At 41.1% G+C, this 14,618-nt stretch overlaps 1 protein-coding gene across 2 annotated transcripts in view; it reads right to left on the bottom strand.

Moving 5' to 3' along the window:
- Positions 1–14,618, bottom strand: part of KHDRBS3 (KH RNA binding domain containing, signal transduction associated 3) — a 110,133-nt gene that overhangs the window by 53,686 nt on the left and 41,829 nt on the right. For both annotated transcript variants that reach the window (XR_014222849.1, XM_082235843.1), the window contains exon 2: positions 7,651–7,772. Coding sequence is in view for 1 of the 2 variants with exons in the window: in XM_082235843.1 (XP_082091969.1) it covers positions 7,651–7,772 (122 nt within the window). In the remaining variant the exon portion in view is untranslated. The remainder of the gene's footprint in view (positions 1–7,650; positions 7,773–14,618) is intronic.

Genomic DNA, 14,618 nt, shown 5'->3' with positions numbered 1-14,618 from the left:
AAAGAACAAGAATCACTACTAAATGGGAGAGTTCTGAGAATGCATCATTAACAAGTAGTGCTCCCGCAAGAGACTTGTACTGGGACCAGTGCTGATGAGTCACTTTATTCAAGGGGGTAAAAAACAAAAAGGGACCGTGAAGATCTCCTAAAGGATCTCTCCGAAATGGGTGCACGTTAACTAAAATAGGAAATGTGGCTCAATGTTGTGAAAGTTAAAGTGATGCTTGATAAGGCCAATAATAATAAATAAATTAATAAATAAATCTTAACTTCACATGGACCATTATGGGGCTTCAGCTAGGAAAGAATGGGAATGTTAGAGTTGGAGGAAAAACAAGGCAATTAATGGGCATCAGTTCCTTTGGTGCAAGCCCTGGTTCAGATGTCCATGCCCATATGAATATCAGCAGCTAATGAATAGGGGGAATGCTCAACTAAGGTAAACTGAAACAGGATGGAGTGTAAACAGAGAAAGAGTGGTGTAAAATCGACGCCAAAACAGTATTCTCATGACCTATCACAACATACCAACAGGCAGTAAGTGAGGGGAAAGATTTGCAAGACGTCACCTCAACGACACAATACCTCTTAACAGAAAGGTTTACTTGAAACTGTGCCAATATAAGTCTGGTTATCAGTAATCGTTATGGTGAGAAATGCACCTGTGCATTTATGTTAAGAAACATGCATTCCTGTTAAGACTCTATGCATATGGAAGAACTCTCTTCTGCGTGCAGGTCTAGGATATTCTCTGCAGCCTCTCCACCCACACCCTAGTTTCCATTTTAAGAAGACTATTAAAAAAGAAGAAGAAGAAAAGCTGTTTGTGCCTATTCTCTTGCTCCTGTTCTTGGCCTCATAGGTTTGTAACTGGTTAAGGGACAGAGGGAAGGACAAACAGTTCTCACAGTGGTAATCAAAGGAATCCCCCCAAGATTCTGTACTGGAGCCAATGATATAAACAATGTGAAGTCAAGGGCGAGTGGTAGAATAGCCAAATTTTCTGACGCCAGCAAATAAATCATGAAATCCAAAGCAGTCTGTGAGACTCCAGAAGTGTGTCTTCAAAGTGGGTGAAGATGCAAGAAGAGGAGAAATTAGGTTCAACAAGTGCAAAATGATGCATAGTGGGATGGGGGGAATTGAACTTTATAGATGTAATGATGTTATCTAAACTGGCTGTGACTACCGAAGAAGATCTTTGAGGCACAGTAGAGAGAGCAATGAAAGTGTCGACTCCAACAGCGTTCCAGCAGTGAACGATGTAATGAAACAGGTTTTTATTTCTACAGATTTCATATCTACAGTGTGACTGCATTTGGAATACAATATATAGCTCTGGCCACCCCCTCTCTTAATGTCCTGTTCCATTCAGGGTGGGTTTAATTATTGGAATGGTTTTAGCTGGTTTTCATAATTGTATATTCTATTGCTGTCACCTGTCTTGGAACCTTACAGTGAAGGTTGGGTAGGAAATATTTTAAATGAATAAATCTCCAAGGGAGGATGACAGCACCAGAAGATATATAGAAAAGAGCAACAAAAACAAAGGGCTAGAGAACCTTCCCTATAAAGGATAAAACGTTTGAAGCTTTTTAGGTTAGAAGATATGACTGTTGGGTTGGCATAATTAAGGTATAAAAATAACAACTGCTTGAAGAGAGTTGATGCCAGGGAATCCCCTTCTTATATAATACTTGAACTTAGAATGAAGTTGATCAGATGGCTCTTCAGAACAGACAAAAGGAAAGTATTTTATTCACCCTATGGATTGTTGACCCTTCCACAGGATAATGCCACGTTTCAAGAAGAATGGGACAAAATTCACAGGTGGCAAGAGGGAGATCTTTGATGGCCATTAGCTGAGACAGCTGAATGAACACCCAGAATCAGAGGGGCAATGCCCAATTCAGGAAACGGAACACTAGACTTTGTGGATCTTCAGTTGAATCCAGAAGGACCTTTATGTTCTTACTAAGCTCTTCTAATCAGTAAACATTATGGAAGATCGATAGGAAGTCGCCTTGTATCCAAGTTTCTTGAGGAACTCAGACTGAGTATTATCCATCAACACATTGAACTAGCATCCACTGTTATGTAAAGAAGCACACCCAACTGAGCTATCCAGGCTGCATAAGAATCCCTCTTTTGAGATTTCATGACATGGGGAATCGATTGTCACCATGTAGGAACAAGCTGTAAGAAAGGCTCACCAGGATAGTAAAGAAGTAAAGACTTTTACTGTGTCAAAAATGACCCGCGGAATTTGCTTTTCAGCCAGTTTTATAATATAAACCTAAACTAGTTTTAAGCTCATGCGAGGCTGATGCAGAGGTAATTCTAGCATAGCCATTAGGTGCTCATGAATAGGTTGCAGGATCATGGGCTCCTTCCCCTAACTCCTTATTGCTCACTCACAAGTTCCCCTTCTTCCTGTTTCATCAGTACTGCATGTGTCCAACATTAATCCTTGGCCAATGAAACTACAGGGTCACTCAATGCTAGCTTCTTCATTTTAAAAAAGTTTTGGCATTAACACCAGATGCCCTACTGACACAGGGTAAAGGGGAGAAGGAATTAGGGCTGCAGATTGGTCCGGCATCACTGCCACATTCTTCTTCCCTGCTAGCAGGCAGGAACAAACAAGCCAAGACCCAGCCTTGACTTCAAGTGTTTTTGGAGCAAAACAAACCATGATCCCTGGTTTGAATCCAACTTCAAGCCAAGGGTTGTGGTTTGCTTGCTCCTGTTCGCTTCTCATAAGGAGCTAATAAATAATAATTATTATTATACCTCACCCATTTGGCTGGGTTTCCCCAGCCACTCTGGGCAGCTTACCGCATATATAAAAACATAGTAAAACATGAAGCATTAGAAACTCCCTGATACAGGGCCACCTTCAGATGTCTTCTAAAAGTTGTGTAGTTCTTTTATCTCCTTGACAACTGATGGGAGGGTGTTCCACAGGGTGGGCGCCACTACTCGTTCCCTGTAACTTTGCTTCTTGCAGTGAAAGAACCAGGAGAAGACCCCTGGAGGAGGACCTCTGTGTCTGGGCTGAGCGTTTGGGGTGGAGATGTTCCTTCAGATATACTGGGCCAAGGCTGTTTAGGGCTTTAAAGGTGAGCACCAACACTTTGAATTCTGCTCAGAAACATACTGGGAGCCAGTGAATATCTTTTAGAACTGGTGTTATATGGTCCCGGTGACCAGACCCAGTCATCAGTCTAGCTGCCGCATTCTGGATTAGTTAGTTAGTTTCAAAGGTAGCCCCACGGAGAGCGCATTGCAGTAATCCAAGCGGGGGATAACCAGAGCGTGCACCACTCTGGTGAACCAGTCTGTGGGCAGGTAGGGTCTCAGCCTGCATACCAGATGGAGCTGGTAGACAGCTGCCCTGGACACAGAATTGATCTGCGCCTCCCTGGACAGCTGTGAGTCCAAAATGACTCCCAGGCTGCGCACCTGGTCCTTCAGGGGGGAGTGATGAGGGAATGATATGAATGATCATGATAAACCATTAACCACAGCCTACCATGGTGTGAGAACACACCCAGGAAGTGAGCAAGGAGCAGTTAGGGGAGGGAATGGCCCAATCCCACAGTCTACTCTATTTGCACAGGCTCTTAACTATCATGACCTCTCCATGGAATTTTAGGAATTACAGGGGAGCCAATAAAACTTCAAGATTAGCAAGCTTCATGCCCCGGATTCTTTGAGGGAAGTAATGACAATTTGGCGAGGGAAGCTGTTGTTGATTTTTATTTTTGGTAGATGTAGCCTCAAACAATTAGTAAAAGCACCATAGCCGGGGGGGGGGGGAGGAACCCTCCAGACATCAGTATTGCCTTGTCGACAATTCCCTCATTTTATTAGAAAACAATCATAGCTTAAAATGGTGCTCCATAGTTAACTTACATAAAGATCTGCTTTTTAGTTTAATGGAACAGTGGTCAATATATTTCAAACCCTGTCATGATTTAATGATTACAAGGCTTCTTTTGCAGTAATAGAGCCGTCTAAAATACACAGCCAGGTATGCTATTAAGGGAAAGCAATATAAATAAATCTTCAATGCATTCCTAAATGAGGAATTATTCATTTACAGTAAACCATGCAAGAAATCTATATCACAATGTCAAGTAGCTACTTTAAGATATAAATCTGAAGGCAGAACATTCATACAGACCCAAAATATCAATTAGGAAATATTAAACTTCAGCTCTGTTACTGATGCAAGCAATTTGGAAAGCCAAGACTTTTTCTTTTTCATTTTTGAAGATACACAGCAATAATGATGCTGCTCTTTGCAGTCTTCCCACATAACCACAGCCCTGTGAATAGTGTTTACAATCTAAAATATAGATTTCAATGCATAATTAATTGCAGTTGTTGAACTTGCATTCCCTTTGATATCAATAGAGATATCCTGTTCATGTTGCTCACTTGATACTTATTACTGGGATGCATCAGAAGCTGGAACTCTTCTTCAAAGAATGTTGGAGAGCTATAGTACACATAACACTAAAACAATGAACAACAGTCATCTTGTGGACTCATCTCTTCAGGTGTCAGCAATATTCCTAAGAAATAACTGGCACAAAGGAGACCTGAAATAAGCTCCTCGGGTGGCTCAATTACAACATGTCTAAAGACCTAACAACTCTTAGGGTGTATCTGTTACCATAGACCAAGCTACCCCACCTGATGCCCTGCAAATGTTTTGAAGTTCCAACTCCCATATTCTCTTACCATTTGGTAATGCTGGCTCAGGGCTGAAGGAAGTGGAGCCCAAAACATCTAGAAGAACCAAGTTGGAGAAGGCTGCCAAAGACTTAAAACTGGTTTAATGTGAACTCTGGGAACTGCAGTTCTGGGTTAAGCATCCCCAACAGAGAATATTCTATGGGCCCTCACCAAACTATTAATGCTAGTTACAGATAGGTAGCCGTGTTGGTCTGCCATAGTCAAAATAAAAAAATTCCTTCCAGTAGCACCTTAAAGACCAACTAATAGAAGGATCTGGCAACTTCTGTTTCAGTGTATCTGAAGAAGTGTGCATGCACACGAAAGCTCATACCAAGAACTAACTTAGTTGGTCTTTAAGGTGCTACTGGAAGGAATTTATTTATTTTTATTAATGCTAGGTTACTTTGCAGAAAACCCAAGTAGTTAAAACCAGCATAAAAAGGATATAACTTTTCAGCATAGATGTTTCAGTTACTGGGCTGCCTCGCTGCTTAGTACTGACTCCAGTTCGTTAATGAATAAGTAAATAGTCTCCGGTCTCAATATTTAATGTATGTCCCATATTGCTATTATAAAAATGTGCTACAGATCCTTGGGACACCCCAGTTCTTTGCTTTCCTGTACTGTGAAAACCATCCATCTATTCCAGCATCCTCAAAAGAGACTAAACATGCAAGACGCGAAGAATGACATGAGTCACTGAAGGAAATTGAGGGAGCCCCTTAGTTAGCAGGAGAATTGCTCCCGAATAATTCTTCAGCAAATTGGGAGGTTGTTTTCTCATTACAAGAGATTCTCTTGAGAGATCTGTTGCCTGAACCAAGAAGAGCCAAGGGACAGGCCTTCAACTCATATACTCAATCACCAGGCAAGAACAACCAAATCAGGAAACTCTACTGCCATGCAGAAGAATCAGTGTGGTGCATTGGTTAGAGAGTTGGACGAGAACCTGGGAGACCAGGGTTCAAATAGTTATTCAGGCATGAAGTTCACTGGGTGCCCTTGGGCCAGCCACTCACTCTCAACCTAGTCTACCTCACAAAGTTGTTATGAGGATAAAATGGGGAGAAGGAGAATTATGTATGCCACCTAGAGCTCCCGGGAGGAAACGTAGGCTACAGATGGGATGAATGAGTTTCATTTAATGATGGCTAAAGAGAATTTCTAAGGCTGGTTTAGGTTCAAACCACTCTCTGATCTAACAACTCTCAGGTCTGCTGGATCCTAACCCTCTGCTCCTTGCTGACCTTGCTATAGGACTGCTCTCATAATAATTCCAACTGCATAATTCATCTGCAGCGTTCACTCATCAACAGAAGTGAGCTTGCAAACAGCCTGGGCACTGGAACTTCAACAAAACTCATTTCTGAAGCAGAGTCGCTGTCGGCAAAAAGGGTCCAAAAGGCTGGTTTGTTTTTTTAAAAAACCTAATATTCATGCAAAAATTTATTCGTTACAAAGGAATCAGTACCCAGCTCAATACAACAAAATACCCCTGTAAAATAAAAAGTGACCTATCAGGTTGTATAAGGCAAAATAGCCTCATTTTGTTGTATCAAGATATACATGTTATAATTTCACCTTAATTTTATTTTTATTGTAAACTGCCCTGTGATCCTTGGATAAAGGGTGGTATAGAAATTTAAATAGTAATAATAATATCAATATTTTTAATGGGGTAGTAGCAAAAGATTGCATGTGGCCTTACAAGTTTACTGTATTTTCTGGGGTAAAAGACTACTTTTTAACCCAGGAAAATCTTCTCAAAAGTCGGGGGTCGTCTTATACGCCAGTTACAGCAGCAGCTCCTGCAGCAACTCCCCACCAAAGGATAAAACAACAGCAAATTAAATCAGAGGACACCAAGCTCTCTAGATGAAGCAGAAATAAGCTTCAAAATTGGCCCCAGAAGCCCCGCCACTGGGAAGTAGAGCGGATTTCCGAGGTGGACTGGACACTGTTTTTTTAATTTTTATTTGGTGTGCATTGGAAGAGGGGTAGACTTATACGGCGAGTATATCCCAAACTCTATATTTTAACTGGAAAAGTTGGGGGGTCGTCTTATACGCCCAGTCGTCTTATACGGCAGAAAATACGGTACTCTACCAAAGTCATTCCATCCAGCCCTTTGCCTAATGTCTAAGAGTGGAGAATTTTTTTTTTGGGGGGGGGGGTGGCAAAAAAGCCAAAAAGGAACTGGGTGGGGTTGAAAGAGCTCTTTGCAAGCAATCAGTTCCCAGTAGGGAACGGGAGAGAGAAAGAGGAGTGGGCCTCAACATAAGGAGGTTCATCACTCTTGGGTTTAGATTACAGAACTCCCATAATAATGTATTGAGTTGGATCTTAACGTTGCAAGTTTTTACACACCCAAAATCAGGTTCGCCTTTTCCTCGTGCTTACAGAACTTGAGGATTTCTCCCACAGTTCTGAGGGGCCTGGAAATGAACCTGTGCGTTTCGGACGAGGACAGACCTACCTGTCTAATGGCCAGCTTTTGTATTTGCAAAGATCCAGGCGCAGCCATTGTAGTTTTGTGCGTCCCCAGAGGCCTCAGTGCAACCTGACACTTGAGCTGCACCTAACCCTGCTTCCTTTCTCACACCATCTTATTAAGTAAGATGCAGACAGAGGGTTTCACTATCAGCAAAGCATGTTTTCTCTTTCTTGCTCTGTTTTCTCTCTCACACCCACCCACCCCACAACAGTTCTGCAAAAGTTGAACGTTTGCACAAGTTTTTGGCCAAATAAAGAAAATGCCCTATGGTGGATTTTTCTTCTTCTTGTGGGTCCACTTGGATGCTGCTGCTTTAAATAAATAAAATAAATAAAAAGAAAACTGCCCGTAACATCCAAAGTGATCAGAAGCAAAACAGGTGGTGTTTCATGACACTGAACTTACCTTGGGAAACTGTTTTACTGGAATTAATACTTTCTGTCCCAATTTCATGTTTTTGTTAATCACTACATCAATGTACTTTTCTTCTTCCTTGCCTTCTTCCCCTTTTTGGAATTTTTCAATTTCTGCAACAGAGAGAACACAATTTGTTTTCAGCGTTAATTTCCCCCTAATTGCTTTTAATTTGTCTTCTGATTTACGTAAATGTTTTTCTTCAGGGCAATTTTGAAAAATCTCACAGTACGCAGCACAGGAATCTGGTCTGTTTGTCTATCAAGTCAAGCACTCTGTTCTGTGGCTGACAGAAGCACCTTCAGAAATCATTTAATACTTGGTCGCTTTAACAGGGGGTGCCGTGGATGTAATCTGCATGGATGCACCACTGCATTTTGCTATGCTCCTTCTGCTTACGTACATTGTATTGATTTAAGCAATGGAGAGCAAAGTACAGCTGTTGAATCCCAGATTTCACTGTAATTTATGGCTGTCTGTCCTCATGGTTCCAGGTACACTTGGAAATCACATGGGCCAAAGATTTGAGGTTATATAAAAAAAGGAGGTGGAAATATGCCTCTATCTGGTTGGTTTCTTCATTGCTGCTCAAACTCGCACAATTTAATAGTCAGGGAGACGAATGAATCCTCTGTCTTTCCTTTTTAAGAAGTCATCTAATCTAGCAACTACCAAGTGGAGCCTACAATGAAGCGTTGCAATGCATTGTTCCTGTTAGGAGTTCAAGAATACTACATGCTGTAAAGGGCTCAAAATCAGGGCCTTCCAATCTCCAGCTCCCCATCCCCAATATCTGTTCTTTTCCAAATGACCCTCAACATCCCATGGCTCCTAAAAAATGTCAGGATCTCACTGGGCTCTTGGAAGGGGTTTTCCGCTTAGGTCAAGGGTAGGCAACCGGATGCGACCCAATCACCTTCTCAATCTGGCCCGCGGACGGTCCGGGAATCAGCGTGTTTTTACATGAGTAGAATGTGCCCTTTTATTTAAACTGCATCTCTGGGTTATTTGTGGGGCCTGCCTGGTGTTTTTACAAGAGTAGAATGTGTGCTTTTATTTAAAATGCATCTCTGGGTTGTTTGTGGGGCATAGGAATTTGTTCATATTTTTTTCAAGATATAGTCCGGCCCCCCACAAGGTCTGAAGGATAGTGGACCGGCCCCCTGCTGAAAAAGGTTACTGACCCCTGACTTAGGTTATGTGTTGTTGTTACTTCCTACAAAGAGCTGGGCCGGATCTGGAAGTAGCCTTCTGTCATGGGAAGGGAACCTTTGGATTAAGCCCAACAAAGAAATTCTGAGACAGTTCCTTTCTTTTAGATTTAATGCACACTGTGTAAAACTACTTCCTTCCATACACTCTTCATCCTCCTAAGAGGAAAGTGTTCTATTCCTGGGCCTTAATCTTTAGGCTGCTGCCTAAAGACATTTAGGACTTCATACACACTAAAAGAGGCAAGGAAAGTTGTCAGCACGTTCAGAACTTTGCAGTTCCAAATTAGAAGCAGGCGGATTTGAGAAAGGAAGGAATTAATCCTACACAACTCTTCAATTATTCTCAAATAGTTTTTTTCGCCATTTAACAAGGGCTAAACCTGAACACAGTATTCCTAAGTACCTCATTAATGACGCCGATACAATGAATATTCATTATCACGGAGAAGTATATTTAGCCATCATTTGTTCCGCTTTCTCCCAAACTCTTCATTAAACTCAAAAAGGCCTCTGTTGAGGCTTTGGTATCTTATCTAGAACGTAAAATAGCCCATGTGAAGAGGGCAGCCTTAAAATAAACCCATTCTGTACCTATGGAGGCACATTCCCGATGACAGCACTTAGCATTTATAAGGCACATAGTCGTGATCAAAGTACGACTCATGTAGTAATCCCTGCAACTCCACTGTTAAGACAGATGGGTGTTATTATCCCCATATTGCAAACTGGGGGTTAGACACTGCTAACCTGCCTCAGGGCAATGAAGTACACAGCTGACAGCAACACACATATTCAGAATTTTCCCTCAAAACAGACGAGGCAGAGTAAATGGCCACAAAGTTTTTATTGGCTACTTTATTTGAGTTAGGAATTTAACTTTGGTTTGGAACCCCACTGTCAAACTTGCAGGCAAGGCTGCTCTCCTAAAATGAAGTTAGGACTGCCAACCTCCGCAACTGCCAACGTAACTGTATTTGCCAGAAAACATTATTTTGGAAACAGGACCGAAATAGACACACACGCACACACACAAAAGCCATGTAATAAGCAAAAGTGCAAACATCTGCTGTTTTGCTTCATTATCAAGCTATTTCTCCCCTCAAGAATTCTTAAGCTGAAACCAGTTCCTAAATACGTTAAGGGTGAAACAACTGCAGGTATGCAATTAAACTTTAAAAAACCCAAATCGTATCGGATCAGCATCCCCCCCCCCCAAAAAAAGCAGCAGAAAACTTGTTTCCAAGAATATGATGGAAAACTGAGGGAGCTGGCATTTCCTTTGGCAGAAGAGCAATCCTAAAGTTGAGACAGCCCTACAGATACTAAAGACAGAATAGTGTTAAACTGCAGTAAAAAATACTATAAGGAACAAACGATACTGGGAGCTGCTATGAACAGCTGCTATAGAACCTGTTCACTAGGTTAGGTTAGACTAAGACTGCATACAAACCATTCCTTTAAAGCACATTCAAAGCACATTTCCCCCCTCAAAGAATTCTGGGTACCGTAGTAAAAGGGCTGCTGGAAACTGTAACTCTGCAATGTTAGAAACTGAGATACGAAAGCTAGGAGTTAAATGGTATCTTTAAATCTAGGTTATGGGCGCAACAATGGGATGTCTAGGCACGCTTTTCTAATAACAAAAATGTAAAGCTGAAAATGAATGAACTGCAGCTAAAATATTATGTTCATTTTTCACGTGGTCTAGTCCTTCCCCTGCTCACCACCCTCATATTCTTAAGAGGGTCTCTTTCATGGGTAGGCAAACTAAGGCCCGGGGGCTGGATCCGGCCCCATCGCCTTCTAAATCTGGCCCGCAGATGATCCGGGAATCAGTTTTTACATGAGTAGAATGTGTCCTTGTATTTAAAATGCATCTCTGGGTTATTTGTGGGGCATAGAAATTCGTTCAGTTTTTTCTTCAAAATATAGTCCGGCCCCCCACAAGGCCTGAGGGACAGTGAACCGGCCCCCTGCTGAAAAAGTCTGCTGCTCCTGGTCTCTTCTTTAGTCTTCGGAGAGTAGCTGGAAGTGAGGAAGCAGAAAAAGGTCCTCCTTTCCTTCCACTCTGCAGTTTTAATCTGAAATCTTAGGCGCAGTACTGCGCCCAGAGCTCAGAAACTCCTCGCGTTAATGAAATTCCCTGTCGCAAAATGCACCTAGAACGATGGGAGTTTCGAACACTAACTCTGTGAAGGAGGGTAACCTACAGGGCCTAGAATTCTTTTTTTTTTACCATAATTTTTATTGAATTTTCCATGTTTCATTTAATTCAGTACACATATTCACAACTTATAATATTTGCTCAAAATGAGCTTAGACTTCCTTCTATCTCTCTTTCTGACATCCCTATAGTCTACAACATATTTTTCGCATTCCCATAATCATTTCTTTATCCTATAATCACCTTAAAATATCACATTCTTGTTTATAAATCAACATCTTAATTTCACATTGCAAAACATTCCACGTTAATGCTACAAACGTTTTTAAATGAGTACGATTTTCTTTCAGATAATTAATAAATTTGCTCCAGTCCTTTTGATATTTTTCTCCGGGCCGATTCCCGATTCTCCCTGTCAGCTTCGCCAACTCCACAAATTCTAGCATTTTTATTCTCTGTGAACTTACAGGGCCCAGAATTCTTTGAGGGGAAGAATGTGCTTCCAAGGTGTGATGTGTACACAGCCTAAGTTATGATTGGCTGAGCTTAGGTCAGTCTTTCCCAACCCAATGCCCTTTCCAGACATTTTGGGCTACTATTCCAGCCAGCATGGTCAACAGGAAGCAAAATATCTGGAAGGCATCAGGGTGGAGAAGGCTAGCCTAGGTAGACTTGGTCCAAATCAAATGGCACATACACCTTCAGAATAGCCTGCACTTCTTTTGACTACAGTGCCACACATGCATAGCTCCTGCCCAGCGCTTAGCCAGGCACAGGCAAACCCGGCCCTCTAGATGTTTTGGGGCTACAACTCCCATCATCCCTGACCACTGGTCCTGGTAGCTAGGGATGATGGGAATTGTAGTCCTAAGCATCTGGAGGGCCAGAGTTTGCCTATGCCTGGCTTAGGCACTATGGCGACTCCTTCTAAGTATCTCAAAACACTTAAAACACAACTTATGCAAACATCCTCATTTCTATCATCTTGAGAAAGGATATGATGCGCTATTCTTTATATTTGCTAGCGTGAAACAAAAATGAAGATGCTTAGTTTAAGCTTGGGTTCCACATGCGAGTTTGATATGAAACAAGTATTTTAGCTTGGGTTTTTATGCAAGCTGCACAACCAGTTCAGTGAATCAAGACTTCGATTTGGCTCGTTCTGCACATCTGTTGTTTTGTTCTGTGCTCCTCGGGCTCTGCTTACAAATTAGTAAAACGTGTATGTATTCCCACCTATATTTCCTAGGGATGATAACCTGGATAAACGAATGTAATTTTTAAAAAACTACCAAGCTTACCTAACACTGTATTGGCATCTGCCCACTGGTCCAACTGCATCAGCATTCATTGATTATGGCTAAAGAATTTTACGGCCTGAACCTTTAAAAATGGAAAACTTTCCATGGATATATGAAGCACCGGGAGGATTCACAGAAAATTTGCTATTCCCATTTTACTCAGCAGCATTCTTCTATGCAGCCATAGAGGGCTATCAAGATTACAATATTTTTCTGTGCATAAGATTATATTTGAAAATAAGGGATCGTCTTATACACGGAGAGTGCATAGTGCATTTTCTTAATTTTGGCTTAAAAAATTAGGAGTTGTCTTATACATGGGGACATCTTATACATGGGAAAATATGGAAACTCTTATAATTCATAATAATAATAATAATATTTACTTTTATTTGTTATTAACTGAGGACAAACTAGCATAGAATAGTAGAATTGGAAGGGATTCAAGGGTCATCTATGATACAATGAAGTCTAAGAAGAGCCCCGTGTAGAACCAGAAGTTGCAAGCTGCCTACTGTCACTTTGACCCGTTTCTCGCTACCACAAAATAAATGTCAAAGGTGACCTTATCCATTCTCCTTATTTCCACTTCTGTTCTGAGGAAGCATGAAACCCAGGTGCTATCAAAGCAGCCCCCAAAACTCACTTCAGGATTGTTTCCACTATATAGCATGCTAAATTAATAGTGGATAGCCAAGCCAGAGCAATGAGGAAATCCAATCAGATTTTCAAGGTCGAATGAGCAGGAGGATTTGCCTTCCCTTAATCCCTAGATTACATTCTGTACTACTAGTAGGCTTTGTGCGTCTCCTAGCTCAAATATAATAGATGAACATGTGATTAAGGTTTCTGATAATGCTAAGGATTAAAATCCCCGTGTTCCCAAACCATGGACCCAAATGTTTATAGTAGTCCAGAAATTCATGTCGGTGGAGGAATTACTGGATTTTGTTCAGAGCAGAGTAGGCTAAGCAAGGATTGCTTCCCACTGAACCCACATGGCAGACCATAATATAATTGAGTGCATTAGATAATGGAAAAGTAGACTTGTTTCACTTTAATCTCAAAGATAGAATTAAATCTTCCTCTGAGAGGACTATTATTGTCGGCTTTGTTACTTCTATTAAAGTTGCGTGCAAAAGAATTTAGGGCCTTATTAAAGTGATGTGCTGCTGTTTTTTCCTGCCGCACGTACTTCCTGCTCTATAGACTTCCATCAGTAGCCAAGGCCAAACAGGAAACGCTTGGATCAAGTAGACACTTATGCAAAACCAGGAATCCTCCTGCTTTATCAAATACAATTTCCGCAAAAATGAGCTCCGCATTCAAAATATTCTAACTGGTGGTGCCAGTGGTTGGGTCTTCCTGGGTGACGCCAACCCACAACAGTGCCTTCTCAGTGGCAGCCCCCTACTTATGGAAGTCCCCTCCCTGGTGAGGTGTGTCAGTCTCCATCACTAACTTTCAGGAGGACTTTGAAAACATTCCTGCTGACCCCGGCATTTGATGGCTGAAAGATACTCTTCCAAGAATCTTGAAATGATTAGCTGTGAGGGTAATGTGGTTGTTTTACATCTTTTTAGACGTTTCAATTATGTCAAGTTTCAAGTATGCTTCTACAATTAAGTGTTTTAAATTTGTTGTTAGCCGCCCTGAGCCCGGTTTTGTGAACCGGGAAGGGTGGGGTATAAATAATTTATTATTATTATTATTATTATTATTATTATTATTATTATTATTATTATTATTTTATTATTCATTCTACCACTTATATGTTTGTCACCCTGGGTTCCTTTGGGAGGAAAGCTGGGACAGAAATGTAATATGAACAAATATTCAACGCCCTTTTGTTCTGACAGCATTCAAAGACACTTCTCAGGGCTCTGCCAGTGGGGTTTTATTTATTTAATTTTTATTTTAGCATGACAAATCCAAGTGGAGAGTTATGAGAAGTTTGAAAATGAAGCTGTCCCAAGGAGTAGCTTAAGCTTTGCTTATGACATTCATTTTGCCTAGTACATTATCAAAGTTATTATCACAAAATAAATCTTTAATGGGGTTCATAATGGTGCTTTAAATCACAACAGTAAGCTCTACAGCTTGATCTTAAAGTTTAACTTGTGATGGACTGCAATCGTAATGGGCTGGTTTCTACATACAACTACAGACATACCTTGGAGATACTGTAAGTTCAGTTCCAGACTGCCGCAATAAAGCCAATCACACTTTTTTTTGTTTCCCAGTTCATATAAAAGTTATGTTCACACTATACTGTAGTCT

Source organism: Podarcis vaucheri, assembly GCF_965113315.1.
Source record: "Podarcis vaucheri genome assembly, chromosome: 8".
Taxonomy (NCBI): Eukaryota; Metazoa; Chordata; class Lepidosauria; order Squamata; family Lacertidae; genus Podarcis; species Podarcis vaucheri.
The sequence above is the reverse complement of the archived record's forward strand: the minus strand, read 5'-3'. Positions and strand labels throughout refer to the sequence as shown.